The following is a 24,735-nucleotide window of genomic DNA, read 5'->3' as shown; positions in this document are numbered from 1 at the left end:
TTTGGGCCCCACGCGAGCTTCCCTCCACGCGGCATCTGCTGCTGACTGATGCTTGTGCTTCCCTGGAGAGACCACACATCCAGGCCCAGAAGTGGATTGCTTCAGTCGCTAAGTGGATCAGCCTGCGTCTTTCTCCACCATGTCATCAGGCCCTGCTGCTCATCTCTGTACATTCTTTCTTGTGCATGGCTACATCTCCCTGGGCAGCAGGGGAGAGGCCTTGGGCAGGAGGGGCCCTCAGACATAGGGTTGTTGAGTGAGCACCAAGGTGGAGCAATAGCCTGTGGTAAGGGTGGCACTGGCTGGACTGAAGCTTCCATGGTGGTGGAGACAAGGGAAGAGGTCTTGGTGGAAAAAATAGAGTGTGCAGACTTTAGATGTAACTTTCAGCTGTGTGGGGGTGGGGGTGGGGGTGGGGTGGGGACAGCTTTCCAAAGCCAGGGCATGAGCCAGGCCACGAGCCATTCAGCAGATTGCAGAGATGGGGCATGGCTCATGCCTGCAGTCCCAACTCTCTGGGGAAGCTGAGGTAAGACTATTACAAGTTGGGGCGCAACTTGGATAACTTAATAAGACCCTCTCTGAAGATGGAAAAGAAAGAAAAGGGGGGGCTGGAAGGTCGGAGAGGTGGTGATGGACTGCTCGGTCACATGCCCTTGGTTAGGACAGGACCCTCGATATAGAACTGGCCTGTGCCTCTCCTGCACTGAGTTATCCCCAGTGCAGGGGCTTCTGCAGGAACCTGAGCTGTCCTCATGGGGGGCGGTCATTTCCCATCCTCCGTGTGGAGGTGCTCAGCGTTTGAGGCAGTCATAGCCACTGCTCTGCTGCTCCCCCTTCTCAGAGGTTCCCCAAACCCATGTGGTGTCTCCAGCTTAAAGGAGGATAGGCTGCAGATTGCTGGCCACACCCACTACTTCTGAGCGACCCTCACTAGACCAGGCTACATTTCCTTATTAAAGCCAGGCCATGAAAAACCAGTGAGCTTTGCTAATGTACAGACCCACTGGGAGGGGCTCTTGGCCTTGGGGAGCTGTCCCTTACCTCCTGGGTTGCCAGCCCTGGTTTCTGACTGGTCCAACAAGTAGGCAGAAGTGGTATTTGAAGCTCTGGGAATTTGGTTTTCCATATTCACCTTTTGGATGCTGTTGGCCTTGTTTGTCATTGTTACTTCTGATGTGCTGCCTGAGGAGTTAAAACACTGCGGTTCTCCTTGAAGTGGAGGCTGGTTCTCTGGGTGGGGTCATTCCTGAGACTCTTGGCTCCCAGACCCTCCTGTGGCTCCAGCACACTGCAGTCAGGACCTCGGGAGCTCCGTGCTGTAGTGTCCTCTGGTGGGGACAGCAGGCAGAGCAGTCCACAGAGGGTCTGAGGGGGTGTGTGTACCAGAAATAGGACAGTGCCTGTTCTGTGGTGGGATGAGGTGTGGGGCTCTCAGATGTTACTGGCTATGCGGGTAGCAGGTAGAAACATGCTGCAAAGGAGGCTGCTGAGGCAGGAAGGCCTTTGATGGTGACGGCCTGTGTTGGGCTGGGGAGGGCTCTGGCCGTCCTGCCAGAGGTGCAGTGTGTCCCGGCCAGGCTGTCTGTGAGGCCTCGTGGCAGCGTGTGTGGCTGTGGCACTCGTTCTGCTCAGGGACAATGCCTGTGACTGGGCAGAGCTGTCCTCGAACTCAGTCTGTAGTCTAGGCTGGCCTTCCAAGTGCTGGGATTACAGGTGTATGCCACCACACCTGGCTGCCTTGGTGTGGCTTTTGCAGAGCTTTTAATCTTAATGACGGAGTGGAGATGGGGGGTGGAGATGGGCTGGGCTGGTGCGGGCTAGGAGGCTGTGAGGTCTGGGCAGGTATTGCTGGGGACCTAACCGTAATGTCCCTGAGAGGGAAGATAGAGTGGGTGCTGCTGTGGGTGGGGTACTGCAGATGGCATGTGGTCTTCCAGGGGCAGAGTGGGGCCCAGGATGTGGTGCCCAGAGCAGAAGTGCAGGCTGCCTCCACTGTGGGGCAGGCTGGGTGCAGCCTTGTGCTCTCTGTGCCTGGCCTCTCCCCAGCCCCTTGTCGTGTGCCGTCGGGGCGCCAGCAAGGGCAAGTCCAGCTTGTGCGAGTATCTGAGGCCCCTGGCTGGAGAAGTTGGGATGTGGCTGATGGGTATCCTGCCTCACTTCTTAGAGAGAAAATGATGAGGAGATAAAAGCAGCCAAAGAGAAGCTGAAATACTGGCAGCGGCTGCGGCATGACCTGGAGCGAGCCCGCCTGCTTATTGAGCTGCTGCGCAAGCGGGAGAAGCTGAAGCGCGAGCAGGTGAGTCTCCTGGAGGGCCCATGCGTTGGCCAGCACGTCCCCAGTTTTTGGTCCTTGTGTGGTGTCACTACATATGTGTCGGGTCAGGTGAGCCTGCTCTGGTCTTGGAGGCCTTGGAGGGCAGTGCCAGCCTCTGCCTTGAAGGCAGGGTAGCTCTATAGGGCAGGGTAGCTGCAGCGGCACCAGGCATGAGGCTGTATGCTGATGGGTGCGGTGGCATTGTGCGGGGAGGGGGGCATGTGTGCCTGTTCTCGTCCTGTGGTCCCCTGAGATGCTGTGCTGTGGTCCCAGGTGAAGGTGGAGCAGATGGCTATGGAGCTGCGGCTGACTCCTCTGACTGTGCTGCTGCGCTCAGTGCTTGAGCAGCTGCAGGACAAGGACCCTGCCAAGATCTTCGCTCAGCCCGTGAGTCTGAAGGAGGTGCGTGTTGCCATCTGTCCCATCGGTGCCGGGGGTATCCATCACTGGCATGCCCAGTTCTTGTTCTCATGTGATGTGTGTATGTGTAGTCAGCAAGTGACACATTTCATTGTAAGCGTTGAAGGGCCTGGCTGGCAGCCTGCACACCCAGCCCTTGCTGTTGGTGTCGGCTGTGCTTCTAGGAAACGGCCTTGGGTCGGGGGGCCCCTCCAGGGTTGAGGGTGTGTCTGACTGGCCTGGTGTTAGCTGTTTGCACGCAGGGTGTGTGTGGAGTGACTTTCCTGGTTATGTGGATAACAGGTTGGAATCCTGGTTTGTTAATGGTTGTTTTCTTCCCTGACCTCAGGTTCCAGATTATCTGGATCACATCAAACATCCCATGGACTTTGCCACAATGAGGAAGCGGCTAGAAGCTCAAGGGTATAGAAACCTCCGTGCGTTTGAGGAGGATTTTAATCTCATTGTAGATAACTGCATGAAGTACAATGCCAAGGACACCGTGTTTTATAGAGCCGCAGTGAGGCTGCGTGATCAGGGCGGTGTTGTTCTGAGGCAGGCCCGACGCCAGGTGGACAGCATCGGCCTGGAAGAGGCCTCGGGAATGCACCTGCCTGAGCGGCCTGCTGCGGCTCCTCGGAGGCCTTTCTCCTGGGAAGATGGTAAGAACCACTGCCGTGTCCGGCGAGAGCCGGGAGGATGACTTCCTAGCACGTGGCAGCATTCAGATCCCTGCTGTCGTGGGGACGCTGCTGCGGGCCCGGGCTGGGGTGTGGCTCTTATTCTCTGCCATCTGGGAGCCTGGTTGAGGCCCTGCTCTGTCCATGTGCTTGCTGTGGAGACGTGGCCGGTGGCTGCCCAGATCTGGGTGACATAGAGTAGGAAGGCGGCAGAATTTGTGTCCAGAGTAGTACCGGTGGCTTCCAAGCATGGCTTTAGCAGAAGTTCTCGCAGGAACCATCACTGGCAGTGCTGTGGGCCCAGGCTTTGAGGCGTGTGCCTGAGCAGGTCTTCTTCCTGAGGCAGTCCTGCCTCGGTGATGGCCTGTGCTGCCCAGGTGCCCCAGGTGGGCTCTCCCACACTTCGTTGGCTGTCTCCTCCTCTGAGGGTCCTTGGAAACCTTGCTGCCCTCGCGGGTCAAGCCTGGTTAGCACCTACTGAGTGGCATGTATGTCTGGGTTGGTGGAGCTCCTCAGAAATGCTGTTCTTGCGCTTGTGCTTGTGCTAGGTGAAGCCATGGGGTCTGGTGGTTTGTTCAGAGCTCTGCATTTCTGGTCTTGGGCTGCCCTTTTTCCTGGTAAATCACTGATGGGCTGGGACTGGACTTCTGTGAGGTGGCCTGCCCCCACTGCACTTGGCCCAGCCTGTCTCTGTGCTCCTCCCTCATGCAGTGGTTGTGGCCTTGGACTCCATGCCCGCCCCCCTGGCCTCCAGACCCCGTGAGTGGACAGGGAGGGGCCCGAGGCAGCACCTTTCTCAAGTGGCTACACCCCTTGCTGAGTGCATTTCTGCATAGCTGTCCTGCTACCAGGAAAGTAGGGGTGCGAACTCTGCTTTTTTTCTCCAGTGTAGAGGTTGGGTGGAGAGGAGGAGCCCAGGCTCCTAGCGGCACCTGCTCTCTGTCAGTACTGGGCCTGCTGTGATGCCCGAGCAGGTGCAGCAGGGCTGTGGTCCTGCAGAAGAGAGGGCAGTGCTGGGCTCTCTTCCCGGGCTTCAGATGATGTGAGTGTTGCAGGTGGGGAGTGTGAAGTTTTGTTGGCAGCAGTGATAGCATTCGGCTGAAGATAGGTTCTTAGTTTATTTTCTGATCCTGGTTTCTGCATGGATGAAGCGCTTCAAATAACACTTGATTTGTAGAGAACATGGGCTGCTGCTGTGTCTGGGCTGACTTGTGCTGTGTTTTGTTTTTTTCCTCTTGCTCCTGTTCTTTTTTCTGGCTCCTGCTTTTCTCATCAGATAGCTTGAAAAAGTAGTCGCTGTTTGTGGTCACCTTTTGCTAGTTTATGGCAGTTTAGGCTTCAGGGTTGGGAAGTTTGTTGCGGTGGAGATCATAGGATGTTCATAGTAAATATGCTAGGAATTTAGAAAGGTCCGTGGGCTTTGGCAGGATGACATTCGTGACATGCAAAAAGCTCCAGGTTGTCATCTGCACACGTTTTCTTCTATTGCTGGCAGGCCTCCTGTGGCCCACCCTACGCTTGTGGGCTGGCTGAGCCTTGTGCATAAAGGGACCTGGCTGGGTCTGTGATGTGGCCATGCTGCCCCCTGCCCTGTGGCTGTGAGGACAGACCCCTCCCTCAGGAGCTGTGACGTGTGGTTTGGAGTGTGCGAGTGACCTGTGCGTGACCCCAGGTGGCCATGCCAGGCCTTGGCTGAGGAGTGTCAGGGCACCAATGACTGATGCCGTGTCCTCTGATCCAGTGGACAGGTTGCTGGACCCGGCCAGCAGGGCCCACCTGGGCCTGGAGGAGCAGCTGAGAGAGCTGCTGGACAAGCTGGACCTCACCTGCTCCATGAAGTCCAGTGGCTCACGGAGCAAGCGGGCGAAGCTGCTCAAAAAGGAGATCGCCCTCCTGCGCACCAAGCTGAGCCAGCAGAGCCAGCCCGCCCCCGCGGGGCCCAGCCCGGGAGGCTCGGAGGAGGCCACTGCCCCGCCGGGGCCGGACGTGGGCGAGGAAGGTAAGCAGGCACGGGCTGAGCCCGACTCGCTCAGCCTTGTAGGCTCTGTGCTTGTCTCAGATTTGTGAGCCCTGAGGCTGACGAAGCTCTGGTCACTGGGTCCCCCCAGGTCAGTTTTCTTTTGAGGGGACTGCAATCAGTGCCCTTGAGGTGCATGGACTTTAAGGTGCACAGTGACATTCATTTTTGTTAACATGAGCCTGAAAAGCTGTGTAAGAGTTCAGTACTCATTTGATCCTGTGTTGACGAGTAAAGGTGAAGGAAACGTTTTGGTCGTGTTTTGTGAGTGGAGAAAGACTAGATTGTCAAACAGGGCTCTTGGGAATGCTGTTTTACACTGTTAGGATGGAGCCGCTGTGCTGAGGTTGCGGGAGTGGGAAGGACTCGCAGTGCTTTTGGACAGAAGCCGGTGCTGTTGCTCGCAGTCCGGCAGGCCTTCCTGTGAGTGCCCTTGGGATGCTGATGGGGCCCGGCATTGTTGGGGAAAGGCCAGGCAGCGGGGAGGGAAGGGCCGCAGAGAAGCCCGTCTGCCCAGCGGAAGCTAGTGGACCCCGGTTCAGCTGGGTGGTGAGAGCTCAGTGGCGTGTCTAGGTCACAGGAGGGTGGGGGGGGGGGTCGCGCGTGCCCCATTCTGTGTACTCTCTGCTTCCCTGGTGACGATCTGCTTTCAGTTGCAGAGTGGGGATGGAGTGAGACCTGTCTGCCACCATGTTGACAGTTGGGCTTGGCCCATCCAGAGAGGAGTAGAGCATAAAGCAGGACGGATGTAGTTGGTCAGCGTTGCATTTGATCTTTGGCTGTCTGTGTTAGTAAGCCTGGCTCTGCCCTGCCCCTGGAGTGACATGTGTCAGCAGTATGTGAGCCGCGTGGAGTGATGGCCTCCTGGTACTGGCAGGCCTGTAGCTTCCTCTGTACGGGTCTTGATGGTCTGTTGCATGGCGGTGTCAGGAGTGTGTGGCAGGCCAGCGGGCCTCCTTGTCCTGGAAGCTGCCTCGGTGTGTTTGCCTGGGGTTTGTTTCTCGACATGTGTGCAGTGCAGCCTTGTTCTTCCTGTGACACATGGGCTTCCTGTTCTCCATGGAGGAGCATTTGCTCGTGAGACTCTGACTGCCTGACCCACCCAGGACCCTGGCTGCTCTTTTAGGCACTTCTGGGTTCCAGATGGTGTCTTTGCTTGGCTCCCATGGTGGCTGAGCCACTTCTGGGCCTGAGGATGATCCTGACGTCCACTGTCTTCAATCTGTGTGCTCTTGGCTCTGCAGAGTGTGGGTGAGAGAGAGAGGAGCTTTTCTTTCCACCAGTCACCTTCAGTGGAGTAGCCAAACCATGGCCCTGTCCTCAGAGCTGGCCTCCAGCCACACGGGCTTTGCCTTCCTAGTCCTTTCCTCAAAGGTCCTGAGTGTTTGGACTGCGGTTCCTGGATGGAGGACTCTGCCTGCTGCACTCTGGCTCCCCAGGTCCCTCTGCCTCAAGCAGAGCTGGCTGGTGCCTTGTTGCTCTGGAGTGCTGTCTCCATTAATGAAAGTGCGTGGGGATCCCAAGGGAGGTGCCCACAGTGGCCACAGGTTGTTGAGGTGTTTAGTGTGCCTGGGCTTCTCTGTGCTGAGGCGAAAGGCTGGAAAGGAGCAGCCCAGCCCCCTGCTTCAAGATGGGATGGGAAAGAAGATGGTGCTGTCACCCTTTAAGAAGGGATGCAAATCCTGGGCAGAGCCAGCCCCTGGCAGGAAGTGCGTCAGAAACTCTTCCCTGGAGAGGGAAGGTTCCAGCCTGCTCTTTTCAGGCCTGTCTTTTTCTTAAATATTATCCCAGTGTTGTCACCCAAAAGGCAGACCTCCTCTTGGATTGTAGTTACGTATTTCTGTAGGCTCTGTGAGACTTTGCAGAAGTGTGAGCAGGCTGACTGCTGGGTGTGAGGCCCAGCACACCCATGTCAAGGACAGAGACTCCTGGCCTGGTCAGCTTGGTCTGCAGGACCAGGGCCGGGCTGTCTGTGTGCCTCGTGTTGCTGTCAGCTTCCCAAGTGCCTGTGGGCTGAGGGTGAGGCCTGCCTGGTGAGGTGGTGATGAGCCTGTGGGGTGGACTTGGGCTCTCAGGGCCGGCAGGATGGGACAGGGCAGGGCAGGCAGAGCTGGGGGAGTGGCAGGGGACCCAGTGAGAGGCCGATGTCAGCCCAGCACGCTGTGGCACCACCGTGCGTGTAATCGCTTGGTGCTCTGGCTGTTCACACATGCCACGCGGATCAGGCATGTTTCTAGGCATTTCTGTTCCATGTGGGATGCAGTATATGAACTCTGTTCCTTCCTGGCTGCAGAGGACAGAGCAGGAGCAGGTGTGCAAGGCCAGGTGGTTGGCAGTGTGGGTTGGATCACCCTACGTGCTGTGCATTGATGTCCGTGGATGAGACTTGTGTTCTCCTCGTGCGGAGCTTGCTAGAGCAGTTAACAGAGTACTTCTTGTGTGCAGTTAAATATAGCATGGGATGGGTGGTGCAGTGAGCTTTTGGCAAGAACTTGGATAGTGGCAGGTTTCTCCTGGGGAACCTGATGGGCCCTGGCTGGTGGGGTGCCCTGTGTGGAGGATGTTTGTGGGAATCTCCCTGACAATATCCAGTGGGGCGCAGGTGCTGCTGGTTCTCATTTGTGTGTGAGGGAACTGAGGCACAGAGGGGTCTCGTGGCCTGCGGGAGAACAACAGGGAGGAGGTTTTACACCTGCCACCTCTAATGCCCTGTCTGTCCTTCACTTCACAGAGTGCTGTGGGTTGGCACCCAGCAAACCCCAGGGCGGTGGCTGGGAAGCAGGAAGCCTGTGTGCAGTGTGGAGCTGACTGTAGAGCAGGGCAGGGACACAGGGCTGAGTATAGAGGACTGGGCCAGCATTTTGGGAGGCACAGGTCTGGAGTCTGGCCATGGAGGAGGCTCCTGTGGGTGGCAACACGTTCCTGCATGCTGCCCGGGGGAGGAGAGATAGACAGCGTTCTACTCTTGGTAAGAGAGGTGGTTGAGTGCTAGCAAGTTCTTGGCAGCCTTGACTGGGTCCCCATGAGTGCTTTCCTAGTGTCACAGTCAGGGAGTACGCTGACATGGGGAGGAGGGAGAGACAGGCAGACCGAGGTGCCGTGGGGTGGCTCAGCCCCGCCCAGTCCCTGTGCTGCTCCTGCACAGGGCCACAGCCTGTGGACCTGTCCTTGGAAGACCGAGTGGGGCCTGTGCACACTCCCAGCGCTGTGTGCTCAGGACCACAGTGTGCATTGTGAGCATGATTTTCCAAGTGTCAGCAGGGTCCAGCAGGACAAGCAGGGAGCTTCTGTCGGCCTTCATCGTGCTAGTGACCAGGATGTCCCAGGCCCACTTCATGGGAGCTGTGGTCTCCCAAGCTCGACTCAAGTATGAGTCCTGCAGACTCAGGCTTGTGCCTGTTATCTGTGTAGTAGGAGGCTTTGTGACAGCAGGCTCTGTGTTCCCAAGGTGTTGGAGCTGTACCATACAGTGGGCATGTGTGGAACAGGAGCTCTTCCCTACCCATGCTGTGGGAGGGTGGAGTGCCTGAGAGGCTGGCTCTCAACCCTGCATTCTCTTCTCCAGGACGGTTAGGGAGGATTTCCGTGCCCCATGCTTGGAGGACTGACTCTGTTGACTTAGTCACATGACCCAGAGACATCAGTGAGGCTTCTAAGCTTTGTATTTCCAAAATGAGGTTTTGGATTTAAAATGTCATCCTTACATATTTTAGATGTTTTGTGAAAGATTCTTCTTTTTTGGCTGGCTCAGGCTGCCTTAAGGGCAGGTCTAGGGTAGCATGTGGAGCTGGGGATTGAACTGTGGTCCCCTGCGCCTGACTGAGTTGGCCAAGCAGGTGCCTTAGACAAGTGAGCTAACCAGCAGGCCCCAGATGTTTTGCGAGAAGTTTGCAGCTTTAATGAAACTATCGCTAGTGATGCTGTACACTCCTTTAGCTTGCTCAGACTGTTACTTTGTTTTGTGTCACACTTCTCGCCAAGGTCAGTCATGCTTAGAAACCCAGTGACCTTGCCCAGCGTGGCCTAACCTTACTCTGCATGCCCGTCCTATCACTTGTGTTTGTAGTGTGTGAAGCCACTTGTGCTCTGGGTCATTTCAAGTTGCGTTTTTTTTTTTTTTTTGTACCAGGCATAGAACTCAGGACCTTGTGCTTGCCAGGCAGATGCTGTACCCCTGAGCTATATCACTGGCAAGTTGGTAATTGTAGAATGACTTTTTTTGGGCTGGCCGAATAGCTCAGCGAATTAAAGCTCTTGACTCAGGGGCAGGGAGTTCAATCCCCAGTTCAGTCCTCCGTGCTGGCCCTGCCCCCAGGGCGTGTTGAGACTGGGTGTGGTGGCACACACCTGTAATCCTGGCACTCCTGAGACTTTAAACAAGAGGATCATTGTGAGTCCGATCTATGCAGTGAGACCCTGTAGACCCTGTCCTAAAAATACAACAAAACAAAACAAAACAAAATACAACAACAACAACAACAAAAAAAAACCCTTTTTAAAAAGAGGTTAGAATATGCTGCTTCTGAAGACTGGGTTTTAAAGTCAGATAGGTAAACAAAGCTTTTGGGAGAGCCGCCTGGAGCTGTGTAGGCATATGGGGTTGGTGACTAGCCTGCCTGGCCACTGAGCTCCTTGCTTTGGGCTCCTTGGAGAGTTCCACTCAGGCCGACATGAGCCTTGTCCTGTGAGGTCTGCTCGCCTCTGCAGTGCAGAGTGCAGGGGGAGCTTGCCCGCCCCTTCATTCTGTGAGACTGTTGTCCTCAAGGTAAGTGAACGCAGGTGGTGGATTGCCTTGGACTCAGAGTGCTACGTGTAAATATTGGTGTGTGTGAAATATATGCTCACACTTTCTCCAGAGTAACTTTGCACCTGGGCGGAGGGCCGGAGGCCTCAGCCTTTGATTAGGGAGATGCACACAGCGCATGACCCAGGGTGACCCAGCAGCCCCAGGGCCGCTCCCCGCTCAGCAGACGGTTGTGTGCGATGCTTTGTTTCCTTAATTGAATTAGTATTTTGGTGGACTTCACATTTATAGTAAGTTTTATAATAGATTTTATAATCTTCAGTTTTCAAAAATCACTTTATTTATAATTTTTTCAGGAGATAAATCTCCCCCTAAACTTGAACCATCAGATGCATTACCTCTTCCTTCAAACTCGGAGACTAATTCAGAACCACCAACCCTCAAACCAGTAGAACTCAACCCTGAGCAGAGTAAACTATTCAAAAGAGTCACATTTGATAATGCATCACATAGCCCATGCACTCAGAGCGCACTGGTAAGCGGACACCCTCCAGAGCCCACCCTCGCCAGTAGTGGCGATGTGCCGGCGGCTGCGGCGGCCTCCGCGGTGGCGGAGCCATCAAGCGATGTAAACAGACGCACTTCTGTTCTCTTCTGCAAATCGAAAAGTGTAAGCCCCCCAAAGTCTGCCAAGAACACTGAAACCCAGCCAACTTCTCCTCAGCTAGGGACCAAAACCTTTTTGTCTGTAGTCCTTCCAAGGTTGGAGACTCTACTGCAGCCAAGGAAAAGGTCGCGGAGCACATGTGGAGACTCCGAAGTGGAGGAGGAGTCCCCGGGAAAGCGCCTGGACACAGGTAAATGTCAGGCAGACCACCTGCGTGGTGTGTGCCGCCTGCCTGTGGGCATCTCTGGTGTAAATCTTGTCTTTGGTGCTGAGCTTTGGTGTGCAGCATTCTCTTTAATTTCCAGAGAAGATGAGCCATGTTCTTTTGTCTTTGGAGTCCTAGATTGTAGGGCCGGGTTGGTGTCTTTGGGGGACGTGACTGTGTGGCTCGGGCAGCTCCTGATGCTGTGGTGGCCCTGGCCTGTTCCTCACTGGCCCCTCCTTTCTCTCTGGCCTTTGAAGCGTCGAGCTACTCTCATCTGGGGGTTGGTTCGGAGCCTTGAGTGGGTGCGTGTGCGTGTGTGGTGCACTGTGCCTGGGATTCCCCTTCTCAGGGGATCTCTTGGAGCTCCCGGGCCCGAACCCAGGCCTCAGCTCGGGCCTTTGACGCTGCGCTGCTGGGGCCCCATGAGGGTTCTGTCTTTGTACAGTGCTGCACTGTTATTGTCACTGTTGGGTGACACTTGAAGGTGTTGCTGCGTGACCGCTGAGGTTTTGAACCTCTACAGTGGCTTGCTGGTGTACTGGGAGCTTCCACACGTGTTCTCAATACATTTTGCATCTGGCACTTCCATGAATTGCTCCACATGAAATTGGAGGAAGCCACCCGGCTCTTCGCGCCTCTGTTCCTGAGCGCTCCGATGAAAACCATGCGTTCTCTGTGTGCTCTGAGGAGTGGCTGCCATCTGTCCACTCACTGTGGGGTGGCTATGCCTTTGAGAGGTGCCAGGGTCAGAAACCCAGCCTCCCTGTTGTGGCTACGTGTCCCTTTCGGTGTGTTCTCTGTCCACTGCCATACCTAGATGACGAGGTGCCTTGAGCTGGTATGCTAGCACCCCATGCATTCCAGCAGTGAGGGCGTGGGCCAGTGCCGTGTCCTTTCCCGTGCTGGGGTCCCAGAGCCTTGCCAGGCCAGTGAGGTGGCAGCGTCTGCTGGCGACCCTCCTCGCTCGCCCTTGCCAAGCCTCCTGATCTTAGGCGTCACTCAGGCGTCTTCGTGCTGAGTGTGTGGCTTGTGTGGCCGGTTAGGCTTCTTGTTTCCAAGATAATCCTTCCTTCCTTCTTTTCCTCGTTTCCTTCCTTCTCCCTCTCTCCCTTGCTCTCCCATTGTGTGCCTCCACCCCTTTGAACCAGGGCCTCTTGATAACTTTCGTTTTTCTTTGCACATTACTTTTGTAGAAACTTTCTGTCGAAGTCCTCTTACTTTGATGGATTGATGTTAAATTTGCATTTTAAAATCTGATAACTTTTTTTGTTACTGAGACATACAAAGCAACTGAAATGTTTCAGAGGATGTAGATGAAGAGAGAGCAGATTTTTTTCAGTTCTCTTAATTGCACTTCAGGCCTTTTTGCAGCCACTGTGAGGGACAGACTGCCTTGGGCGGTGCTCCCTGGACCCCTACCATACGTTAGTGTATCAGGCCTCTCTGCACATGAGAGTGAGTGTGAGGGTTGGTGTTGCCTCTTGGGGCTTTGGGCTTTGTGGCTGTGGGGCACTATAAGGCCCAGGACACTGTGGACCAAAAGTCTGTGCTGCAGGGCTGCTGTGCTTCTCCCAGGCCTGGGTGTCACATCTCACCCTGGGTAGCTTCCCAGGGTGGCCCCCTGTTTGGGCTCAGCTTTGGACATGGCTTCTGGGCCATCTCTGACTTGTAGACCAGATGTTCTTTACAGGAAGCAGGTGCCCACCCTGTTCTCTTCCTGTGTTTACATGGGATGTGTCCCAGGTTTTGGTGGTGGTGAGGTGTAGTGCCATCTACTGCAGACCTTTAATACTTGTGACCGCAGTGTGCCTTTGATCCTGACTGAAATGGAGATTTTTGCTTTCTTATTCCAGAATGGCAGTAGAGTTCAGTGGATGCGAGTTGAATTCCTAAGCGTACCCCTGAGCAGCCCGGGAGCCTTAGCGCTAAGATCAGACCCTCAGGAGCGCGAGGTGGCTGCTGCTGCATCTACTCTGCCCAGGGCGGCCAGGCTCGGGCTGGAGATGCCAGTCCCGCCATCGTGCTGGCCTTGCCTTCGCCCGAACGTTAGGTGCCCTCTGTGCACCTGGATTTCTTGCTCAAGTTGCACTCTTCGCAGTTGGAGGACATGAAATGTTTGGAGCCTTCCGAGCTTTTCCACATGCTTCCACCACTCTGAACTTATAGGGCTGGTCTCCAGGGCGCTGAGGACCCGCGTTAGATTGAGCGCCGTGCTGACTGCCTCCACGTTCTGCCAGCCCCTGTGCTGCAGTGGGAGAGGCTTGTGAAGGCCCCCGCCCGCCCAGGCTCACGGAGCCACCCTGCCCGTAGCTTCCTTCCTCGGGGATGGTGGACTGTCAGGGGTGCCGCCACCTACTTCTTCCTCTGAGACTTGGTGGAGGTGGTTGTGAGGGGGTGGAGCGAGGCGGGCTGGGTCTTCCGAGCCTCCGGAATGTGCGCCGAGGAGGCTGTTCTTGTCCTGTACTTCCTCAGACTATGTGGCTTCTTGATGTTCTCCCAGTTCTCACTTAACCGCTTACGTACCGGGTAGCTCCTCCTCGGATCCAAATTCTTTTCTCTTGCCTCGACTTGGACTGGTTCTGCTCACAGCCTCGTGGGATGCAGAGCGCTGACTGCTCCCTGCCCTGCGTGATGGCACTGGAGCCAACCTCAGAAGAACGCCGACCGCTCCTGGAGACATGGCGGGCTCCCACGGGGACTGGTGCCCTCCTTGAGCTGGGGATGGTTCAGTGCTTCCGCCCTCTCCAAGTGGGCAGCCTTGCGAGTGCCAGCAAAGCGCCGTGCACAGTCTGAGCTCCACGCTGCACATGCCCAGCACTGGCTGTAATGAAGGGACTCTTCGTAGGGCAGCCTTGTCTGACGTCTGAGGGACTGAGCCCGCGGCCCCGTTGGAGATGTCCTCACTTAGCCGTCAGCACCTCCACCTGTCCTTTCTCCCTGCCTCCTTCTCCCTAAGTCTCTTTCCTTTATTCTCTCCGGGATGATGAGCAGCGCCGACTTCTGTCTTGCTGATGCTGTGCTGAGCAGCGCCAGCCGGGCCAGCTGATGAGTCCTGTCCACGGGACCCCCAGAGACGTCCTACGCGGGCTGTGTCTTCATGGAGCTTCTCTCGTGAAAGCAGGCAGTGGTTGGGGTCTTCTTGTCTGCTGTACTTTCACTGAAAGTTTGAAAAGTATACCACAAACCAATGCAGTTCTCTGGGCAGTCGCAGAAGTGAAACAAGCCAGCAGAAGAGGACAGGTGCCACCCACCCACCCTGCCATGCTCGTGCCCCTGCAGCTGGGAGTAGAGCGTGTTTTCTGACGCCCAGGACATCACGGCCCGCCACAGTCACCAGGGCTTTCGTACTTGCTCCTCCTGCAAGCTTAAGCACAGTGGCAGCTATAGGCCAAGTGGCAGGTGCAGGTGTCTCATCTGCACGGCATGAGCTGAGCTTTCCTGGTGTCCCTTCCTCGGTGGGTGCCTCACGGAGGCTGTGAGCGAGGTGGGGGGCAGTTCCTGCCGCCAGCTTCCCACGCCCTGGGGCGCTTTCCCTACTATCCCCCAGGATTTCCTAGGCCAAGGGCAGCAAGGAGCCTACATCCCCTGAGGCTGGACCACATAAGATTTGTGTCCTGCTCCTGCGTCGGAGCTGTTGAAAGAGCAGAGAGCCCCTGGGGATGCTGTGGCCATGGGTGGGGAGGCACCTCTGGGCTTGGCTGCACCTGCCCTGAGTCCCTGGCGAGTAGGATGTGGCCTGGGGGCTTCGCAGGCCCCAGGGCTTGGTGGCGCATGGTGCTATGGTGTTGGCCCTTTCTAGAGCTGTCTCCACAGTTCTCCTGGCCTCCCAGTGACTGCCGGCCCTGTCACGTCCTCAGCGTCTAGCTGGCTGCTGCTGGCACAAGTGCCTGTTTTGCGGGTGCTCCTCCACACCTCCCAGGACCAGGGCTCCTGACTGTGGACTGAGTGAATGTCTTTTCTGGCCCTCAGGGTTGCTGGGGTTCAGTGAGCCCCACGGCCGCAGTACTCTGAGGCTGCCTTCCCCACTAGGACCTGTGCAAAGTGTGTGGCAGTGAGTGCGCTGTATCGCAGCTCTGCGGGCTCCAGACAGCATTGCACAACCTCTCCACACCGGGCTTGGATCTCCTGTCACCTCTTGGGACTCGTCCAGGGCCGGCAGCCTTCAAGAGCCTGGCCTGGCCTGGCTGCATGGGTGCCTGCCCTGCTTCAGCTGCTGTGCCCTTCCAAAACTGGCCGGGCGCCTGGGCTCTTCTGTCACCAGCCTCAGGGGTCTTTCCTGGACTGTCCCTTGGGCTGTGTACGTGCTCAGGGAGCCTCCACAGAAGGAGTGAAAGCTCTTTGTAAACCTCTTGTAGCCCAGATCCATGAGCCCAGTCATTAAATGCTTGGAAAACAGGAGATGCAGATCATTCTCTTCTTCCTCAGTTGCCAACCTTCTCGCCCTTCTCTGCTCCCTCTGTGTCAGTGTGGGCCCCGACCGCACCTTGGGGTGGAGCGGCTGCTACCCTTGAGGGGGATGGTGTCCATGTGTGCTGGGCCATGTAGGTGGGAAGCATGAGGCTGCTTCAGGGCAGGCTGTCCTGGTCTTCATCTTCTGCAGCTGCCTGCCACCTGATGTGTGGGTCAGGCTGGCCACCGCTCTGCCCTGGTCCTCCCCAACTGACCCTGATAGCCCAGACTGGGTAGGAGACAGCACTCGGCCCTGACCGACCATGTTTCTGTTCTTCTCTGGCTCCGTCTGCTCAGCCTGCAAAGAGCTCTGCACTGGAGTCTTGGGGGGGGGGTGGCATAGTACTGTGAGAGGCGCATGTCTCCCGGCCCTGGGTGTGTGCTTGGGCTTTGGAGTGGTGGAGGCACGTGTGGTGTGGCCTACTTGTCCGAGACCTAAATGCTCATCTGCAGAGCTGTGTGTGTAGGTGACTCTGGTGTGTTATGGTCCCTCCCCAGATCCTGCGTCCTAGGGCATTGACTTTGTCAGTCTGTTCATCCTTGTTTCATGGGCGTCTTAATGATGCAGCTGAGAGTAGGGTGTGGTCTCTGCCCCTAGGACACGCCATCTGACCATTGTGACAGCCTTGGGCTCAGTGGTCCAGCTGCTTTCCTGCCCATGTTACCCACTTTGTCAGTGCACGATTGTTGGAGGCTGGCAAGGACCGGCCTGTGTCAGCATGGTGGGAGCATTTCCTGGAGGGAAGGTGGGAAGGTGGAGCTGTCCCAGTGCTAGAAGCCCCAAGATCCCATCACTGGAGCCAAAAGCTTTTCTGAGAAGTTTTATTTACCAGTTTGCACATTTCCCTTTGACATAGTTTTTTAATTACCTTTTAAAGGCTGACAGAAGTGGGAAGATGGGGCTCCTTGTCCTGACCCCTCGCCCGGCGGTGTACCTGAGGGTGCCTAGCTAGGCGTACAGCTGGGGGTGCTCAGCCTCACCTTCCAGGCTGCCACCTTGTTCTGCTGCTACAGACAGCTCTGAGGTCGCCTTGCTTGAGTGCTCTTCCCAAGAAGACTTGGTGTAGCTGTCTATGCCGCTGGCCAGACCCTGATGGCAGGAGCACTAGCCTGGGTGCCTCCATGCAGTAGATCTGTGGGACCTGGATTAATGGGGCCCTCATTTTCTATTTTTGAAGTATTTTGTCAGCATTTTTCAGGTTCACATTAATTTGTGTGTTTTGAAGCAAGCTTTTTTAAAAAACCCTAATTTACTTTCCCCAGAGCTTCACAAATATGAGTGTGTTTTTATTGGTGATAATGCCCTGTGCCTATGGGCTTGTGACCCTTGTGTGGTCAGGGAGCCTCTGCCACAGTCCCCAGGGGCGTGTGATGTGGTCGTCAGCTGGGCAGGGGACCTGGGGCCTTGGTATGCCCGCGTCTCCTTGGTGCGCCTGCTGTTCCGTAGCGCAACCCACTCCACTGCCCTTGGTCGTTGTGTTGCTTTCATTCCACAGCCACTGCTTTGTGTGTGGAGCTCAGTGCCGGGGACCCAGGGGCTAAAGACAAAGACGGTGTCAGGTGCGCAGTGCTGCTGGGAACGCGCACCCCACACCTCATGGACTTCAAGATGTGGCGTGGGGACAGGTTGGCGTGCAGCTGCTCTGCTCAGCTGACCACGCTTGCCTGTGTATTCCAGGTCTCACCAATGGCTTTGGGGGCTCCAGGAGTGAGCAGGAGCCGGGCAGCGGCCCGGGGAGGAAAGCCACCCCCCGGCGTCGCTGTGCGTCCGAGTCCAGCATCTCTTCCAGCAACAGCCCGCTCTGCGACTCAAGGTGGGCACCACCTCGCCTACGCCTGCGCAGCCTCCGAGCGCCCCCTGCTCTCAGCACCCGTCTGGCTGCTCTGGACCCAGGGGTCCTGGCTCCTGACCTAAGGGCCCTGAGAGAGCCTGGCCTGGGATCCGATCCATGTGTCCACTCTGCCTGGTAGGACGGTTTCCCGTATGATGTCTTCACCTGCTTCATAGCATTTAATTGTGAATGGGAATGAAGCTATGCAAAGCTTGGCATGGTTGCAGAGTCTGCAGATGCACCCATCCCTCCAGAGTCTTGCCTTTGCCAAGATGGTAGTCAGCACAGCCCTGCCTGCCTGCCTACCTAGTGGGGGTCCCTTTGGTGGCTGGACACGGTGGTGAAGACCACCCTGGTCACGAACAGACCCCACTTGCAGGTCTGGCCCTGGGATGTGAGGCACACTGTTCTTGGCCCAGCCTGCTGGTCCTGGTTGGCAGCTGCATGGCTCAGCCTGGGTCAGGGAGAAGTGCGGGTGGGCACTTGGCCCCTGACAGGACTCCTTTTCCCCACAGCTTCAGCACTCCCAAATGTGGGCGCGGCAAGCCCGCCCTCGTGCGGAGGCACACGCTGGAAGACCGCAGTGAGCTGATATCCTGCATTGAGAACGGCAACTACGCCAAGGCAGCCCGGATTGCAGCTGGTGAGTCCACTGTAGGCCCCGGTTAAGGTGCCGAGGGTGGCGGTGGTCCAGGCTTAGTGGTTCTGAACTGAGCCTTCCTCATAGGGGAGTCTGTGGCCCTGATAGTATCCACAACCAGAGGCTGGAGTCAGGGTGCTTGGCCTTGCTCCAGGATACTCCACTTCCAGGTGGTTCCTGGCCCTCTGCCTGTCTGCAGCTGAGGCTGGACAGCAGCCAAGGCCCTCACAGCAGTGTTGCTTAGCCGTCTTGGGCCTAGATTCTAGGAGGAAATGGGGCTTCCTGAGATGGCCCCATTGGGGGAGCAGAGTTGGGAAGGGGTGAGGGAGGCCTAGTTAGGTGCAGAGTGCCTGGAGGGGCCTTGGCCCTCTCCTCTCCAGCGCTTGGACTTAGTGGCTCTGGAGACAGCGCCCTCTGCTGGGGTAGGCAGGGGCTGTTCTTTGGAGGCAGCTCGGACTTGTGGGTTTTTTAAAAATTTTTATATTTTTGTGTGTGTATGTGTTTTAGGGAGGGGTCTACAGGGTGTTCAGGGTCTCACTACTAGATTGGACTCATAGTGATCCACCTGTTTACAGCCTCCTAAGAGCTGGATTACAGGCGCACGCCACCATGCCCAGTCTCTATTGCCGTCTCAGTGCACTGTGGTGGCGGGGCTGGCACTGCAGGCCCAGGGACCAAACCCGTGGCCCCTGAGCCTGCTTGCAGGTGCTTTAATCCGCTGAGCTATTTGGCTGGCCCTAGGACTTGTGTTTTGAATCAGAGGCCTTACCCACACACTGTGTACCTGTCACTGGCTGAGAGCCTGTTCATGGGGGCAAAAGGGCATATTGGGAGGTTGGGTGCCTGGTGGCCCTGGCTTGGCACTGGAGAGGGCGAGGGGGGCCTGGGTGCGGGACAGCACTCACTGCCAGGCACTTCCCTTCCCAGAAGTGGGGCAGAGCGGCATGTGGATCTCCACGGATGCCGCAGCCTCCGTGCTGGAGCCGCTGAAGGTGGTGTGGGCCAAGTGCAGCGGCTACCCCTCCTACCCCGCGCTGGTGAGTCCGTGTCCCCAGGGCTGCTCCTCAGGCAGGGACCCCTGGCTGTGCTGCTGGGAGAGGGTGGCTCCTGGGGAGTGGGCAGCCTTGGGCATGAGACCCAGAGTAACGAGTATGTCCTCGGCAGATCATTGACCCCAAGATGCCACGCGTGCCTGGCCATCACAATGGCGTCACCATCCCGGCGCCACCCCTGGATGTGCTGAAGGTGGGCGAGCACATGCAGACCAAGTCCGAGGAGAAGCTCTTCCTCGTTCTGTTCTTCGACAACAAGAGGAGCTGGTGAGTGCGGCCGGCTGTGGGTGTGCACCCACCTCGGTTGTTGGTGTTCGTTGGGGCCAGGAAGGGTGCTGCACATATACTGAGCCCGTGGGCCCGGGGACCCCTGTCGAGCCTGGTTAGTCCCATCTTCCTCAGGGAGGCTGCCCGTGGCCCAGCCCTGTCTCTTGGGGCCACCACATGCTGCCCCTGCACAGGGCAGGCCGACCTTGGGCTCTGCCTGGTGCCAGCACCCTCCTATCTCCGGTCCCTCCTGCGCCCTGCGAGATGTGCGTGCTCCGCTTGTGCTCACTGTGGGAGGGCACAGCGCCCTGGCACTCCTCTGGCCGGGGCACTCATGCCCTGGGCTGCACCCTGCCCAGCAGACGTGCTGCTCTGGGGCGCGTGGGCCCACGTTATGCACTCGAGTGCTCCGCTTGTCCTGTGCGGCCACGGGGGACTGTTGGAGGGAGGGAACGGGAACTCAGCTCCGATGCCACGTGTGGGCTCCAGGGAGGGCAGGCAGGATGCCACGTGCTGCCTCTGTGGCCAGCGCGGCTGAGGGCCAGGGATGCCTTGCAGCTGCACTCACCGCCTGCTTCTTTCAAAAGGCAGTGGCTCCCCAAGTCCAAGATGGCTCCCCTGGGCATCGATGAGACCATTGACAAGCTGAAGATGATGGAAGGGAGGAACTCCAGCATCCGCAAGGCCGTGCGCATCGCGTTCGACCGAGCCATGAACCACCTGAGCCGCGTGCACGGGGAGCCAGCCAGTGACCTCAGCGACATAGACTGAGGCGGCTCTGCCGGAGGAGCTTGTCCATAGTGTTGATATTCTGTACATGTTTGTATATTGTTCAGATTTAACTTATTCTGATTTATAGTTGTAGTTCTTGAATTCTTTTTTCCCCAGGGAAGGGGTAGGTTTTGTTTCCGAGTTTTCTACGAAGCCACCTGGTCCTGGCACTTGGGTGGGCATGCGTCTGGGCCTGCCATGCGGGTGCCTCCCCTGCCGCCATGCGCCTCCCTTCTTTACCTGTAGCTTTTTTTTTTTTTTTTTAAAAAAGACTTTTGAATGTTTAATAATTTTGTAAATCATACTCTTTACACAGAGTACCACTTATTTAATAAAGCAGGATGTAAATTTACAGTGACAAATGTGTATTTTAAGAAAGAAAATGACCTTATTTTGAATGGTACTTTGTGCAGAGAGGAGGAGAATCCCTTAATGCTGTGTGCACCACTCGCAGACCACCAAAAACACTCCCCGGTGACGCCGGGCGGCCCGGCCGCGCACCTGCCACAGATGTGCCTCCCTGCGGGTTATTTATTGTAGAAAGTGTATTCATTTGCTTTATAAAGAAAAATAAATTTGCAGAAGTATATTGATAACGCATTTTTATACAGGCACATTAACAGCTTGACGTGTTCGGGAGCAGGACGTGTGGCGTGGTTCTATAAATGACTCTGGCCTGTGTGTACTTTGATTTTGTAACTTGTAATCTTTTGTTTACAATGAGGGGCTTTCTGTAACTTGTTTTAATTTAGAACTTTGGTAGCAATAGAACTTTGGATACATTTTTGTATGGTACATGTGATGTATATAGAATTAGTACTTTATTTTTATTTTTAAGAGGTGAAGCATTATGTTAGGGGGTGAGGTAGGGTGGGTTTCCAAATTTGCATTTTTTATATTAAAAATAAAGTCAATATTTGGACGGTGTAGCCCATTCCTGCCTACATCACAGGAGGCTGGGACGGCGAGGGTGCAGGCAGGCTGTGGCTGACGGGTGTGTGAGGCACCTGGGCACCTTGGTCTGAAGCCTGCCTTGGGGTAAGGTTATTTGTTACTCTCTCTGATCACATTTTATTTTAATGCTATAAAATACGTTCCTTGAAGCTGAGTTGTAGTATTTTCAGGGAACTGGGAAGTAAAGTCTTCGGTAATTAGGCTGCACAGGCTTGACAGGCAGGGGTGCTGGCTGGAGGGAGGCCTCCAGACCCCTCAGGAGGCCTGTTGGCTGAGTGTTGTGTCACGTTTGGAGGAGTGCCTCCATGGGGAAGCTGGGACCCTGCTTGGCGGCTTCCCTCCTCTTAGACCAGGCATGCTGGTTTGAGGAGGTGGTCTTCAGAGCCGGATGCTGGGCCCTCAGCCTGTGCTCCGGCCGAGCTGTAGTAGTGGCCTGCCCTGGGGCAGGGTGGGGGTAGCCCAGGCTGTGGGGAGTGGGATGGTCGCTTGGGCAGCTGGCCTGGTTGGAGCCTCTGACCTGGCAGTGGCTGCTAGCCCCGTGCACTCACCTCCTCCTGGGTGCCTGGCTGCCGCAGCACCTGCCATGCTGTTGTTCCCAGGCGCCCAGGACCCTGTGTCAGCGCTGCAGCTGGACGTGGTGGGTAGCACCCTCATCCTGGGACTGGGCTTCAGACCCCCACTCTGGTGAACTAGGTGTCTTGCAGGGCGAGGTGCCCATCCTGGGGCCCAGAGAGTGTGCCCCATTCAGTGTGGTCTGGCTGTCCGGGTTGACCTGTGTTGCAAGGGGCCTCTTGGGAGAGGCCGTTAGAGGAGGGTCAGGTTGTTGCTTCCATTAGGTGTCTGGTGTCTGGCCTGTCTCCTTGGTGCTTACCCTTCTAGGTTTAGGAGGATGGGATCATGGGGCCACAGTCCTCAGCAGCTTCTTGGCTGAGGGAGTATTTTAGGCGTGGTACAGCCCTGGGCCGGGCAGCCTGGGCCTTCATGGGCCAACACCGACTCCTAGCTTGACAGGTCTGTCGGTCATTGCCAGTCTCAGGTACCAGAAGCTGGCTCCAGAGGACAGTGGCCTTGCCTGAGGTCATGCAGAGGGCTCAATACAGAGTCAGTCCTTTGGTGTATCCCTGAGGAGCACGTGGCAGGGGGACAAGGGAGTGATGGCCATGCACCAGGCCTGGAGCAGGCTGAAGGTGGTGCTTGGGCTACTGACCAGCAGTTGGCTGCGGGTGCCTTGGAGACAGGGTGCTGGGTCTCCACAGGGTGCAGCTGAGGAGTGCTGGAAGAAGTGATGGGTATGCACAGAGAGACTGGGGGATGGAGGAAAGTTTTAGGGGGTTCCCAGGACATGAAGGTGGGTTAAAATCCGAGCCCTCCCCCCTCCCCCCCGCCGGGACGGGGGACTTCCTTTTTCTCACTGAGTTTCTGAGAGCAGGTGCTGGCCTGTGGGTTTGTGGGCTCCCTGCCCCTCCCCGGGAGTCTGGAAGGCAACAGAGCAGAGCCTGGGAGCTTGCTGAGCAAGGTCTGGGATGCCAAGTCCCCTACCCCATCTTTCCCCTGTGCTCTGTCCATCCTGGCACCACCAGTGCTGGCCCACTGGGAGCCTGGGTTCCAGGTCAGTGCCAGCAGCCATTGCTGTGACTAAGGGCCACGTTGCCTCTCCTTGGCCCTGAGAGAGCTCCCAGTGTGGAGGAGGCTGGAGGGGCCACCTCCACCTTCTGAAAACCCTGGGGCATTATACCAGCTGTGCCAGGAGGCTTTGGCTGCTTGGGGTGTGCCAGAAGGTGACACCCACTGGAGGCTGTCCTTTTCATTCTGTGTCTGCCCTGAGCCCCTCAGCACTCCAGGCTCACCTGGCCTCCTAATGCTTGGTGTCAACCAGGAATGGATTTCTGGCCTGTTTTCCTCCCTCGTGTTTATGGTGAGGATGCGGCTGGGGTCCCGTGAGCTCAAGGAGCCCCTCCGTCAGCTTTGTGGACAGCAGTGCTCAGACCCTCACAGCTGGGGCTCTGTGGGGCCCCGCAGGCAGTGCTGTTTCCTGGTGGTGTGGGGTCAGCTGGCTGGGGCCCAGCCCCCTAGAGAAATGGGCTTCAGGATGGCCTGGGGGCTGAGGAGAAGCCACTCTTCTCCTAAGGGAGGTTGCCCTGAGCCCACATACCCATCAGGGCCCATGGGAACCTTGTCCAGAAGCACAGGATGGGCTGAGGGCAGCAGCGCTTCTGGACTGGGCCAGGGGAGCGGGAGGGAGTTGCCAGGCCTCTGGGTAGAAGTGTGGAGGGCCCTGGGCAACACTGAGCCCGACCAGGACACACCTTCCCCTGTTCCCAGCTTGGGTACATCTTAGAGGGGGACATATATCCAGTATGCTCCGGGTCCTGGGTTCAACCCCCAGCACAGACCAAAAACAAAAAAAGGATGAGAAAAATACGTACGTTTGGACTGTTCTTGATAGATTCCTGTGAGTTAATAGAAAATAACATGCATGATATTTTCTTTTGATGAGAAAAGACAGATTTAGCTGGAACTAATCAGTGATGGGGCCAGAAAAATCTTAGAACCTAGAAGGAAAATAAAAATCTGAAGGCATTGGAAACTACGGCAGTTCTCCAAACGGCACCTGTTCTGAAGCGTTGGTGCCTGCAGCTGGGAACTCTGCGTCCTTGGCCTTGCGGCCCTTATCTCTAATTAAATCACACACTGTCAGGTGGTGGTGCTGGCTGCCACCTCCAGGTGCTGTGGGTGGCTGCGGGCGGAAGCCCTGTCCACAGCTCAGAGATGCCACCTTCTCCTGTCCCACCTTCCTTCCAATGAGGATCTCGGGAACGGGCACGGCCCCAGGGTGGCAGTGGTCTTGGTGCTGTGGGTGTTGGGTGGTTATTGTGCCTCTCTTGTCACTTCTGCCCTGTGAGCCTGGGCCCAGCTGTGAGGCCCCTGATAGCTCGGTGGGCTGTCACTAGGCCCTGGGGCCTGCTATGTAACATATGTGTTAGTGACTATTGTCACACCAGTTAGTATGGCTGTTGCCACTAAATCATGGCAGAGTTTCTTGGAGGCCGGGGCCCCTGCCCATCAAGTGGCATCGGAGCGCCTGGGACTTCAGCTGGGAGAAGCTGTGTCCCGGCTCACCCAGAGGTTCAGCCCTGCTGCTCGGTTGGGCTTTGGGGGTACTTTCTGGCTGCTTTTGGAGCTGCCCTTGGCCACCTGCAGGTCCCAGGCGTGTTCCCAGCGTGCACTGGAAAGAGACCCCCAACTAGATGGAGTTAGTCTTGTCATCACACAGATAATCATGTCTGCCATGTCATCTCTGTCTCGTCCTGTTGGTGGCAAGTAGCAGGCCCTGTCCACACCCAGGTAGGGACTTTGTGGGTGCAAGCACCAGCAGTGGGGTTGCCGTCATGCACACCGTGGCTCTGTGGTCTGAGCCAACCTGTGCTGTGCATCTTGGGATGGGAAGGACCAGTGTCCCCCCCAGCTTAGGGACACTGTCTCCTGTCCTTGCTAACCCTTCCTTCTGGAAAATGCACATGCATGTGTGCCTAGAATCAGATCATCAGAAAACGGGTAGAACTTCAAGGAGAAATGGACGAATCTGCCATTAGAGCTGGAGACTTCAGCACTGCTCTGTCAGTGATTGATGGATCCGGCAGGCAGCAAATTGCAACAGCTCAGCTGAACGGAGCAGCGCCATCAATCAGCTACATCTAATTGACGTCATGGCTGGCTTCCTCCAACAGCAGCAGAATATAC

General features: G+C 56.5%; 1 protein-coding gene across 13 annotated transcripts in view; it reads left to right on the top strand.

Annotated features, from left to right (window-relative positions):
* Positions 1-20,967, top strand: part of Brd1 (bromodomain containing 1) — a 35,212-nt gene extending 14,245 nt beyond the window's left edge. Inside the window, exons 3-13 of one of the 13 annotated variants that reach the window (XR_002818304.1) lie at positions 2,168-2,299; positions 2,591-2,719; positions 3,066-3,378; positions 5,138-5,395; positions 10,514-10,827; positions 10,910-11,014; positions 17,157-17,292; positions 17,826-17,953; positions 18,878-18,987; positions 19,115-19,269; positions 19,857-20,967. Coding sequence is in view for 11 of the 13 variants with exons in the window: in XM_023702473.1 (XP_023558241.1) it covers positions 2,168-2,299; positions 2,591-2,719; positions 3,066-3,378; positions 5,138-5,395; positions 10,514-11,014; positions 17,157-17,445; positions 17,826-17,953; positions 18,878-18,987; positions 19,115-19,269; positions 19,857-20,040 (2,199 nt within the window). In the remaining 2 variants the exon portion in view is untranslated. The other 12 variants (XM_023702476.1, XM_004642408.3, XM_004642407.1 and 9 more) reach the window with 12 other exon arrangements.
* Positions 20,968-24,735: the final 3,768 nt, after the last annotated feature.

Source organism: Octodon degus, unplaced genomic scaffold (genome assembly GCF_000260255.1).
Source record: "Octodon degus isolate 3935 unplaced genomic scaffold, OctDeg1.0 scaffold00153, whole genome shotgun sequence".
In the NCBI taxonomy this organism is placed as follows: Eukaryota; Metazoa; Chordata; class Mammalia; order Rodentia; family Octodontidae; genus Octodon; species Octodon degus.
The sequence above is the reverse complement of the archived record's forward strand: the minus strand, read 5'-3'. Positions and strand labels throughout refer to the sequence as shown.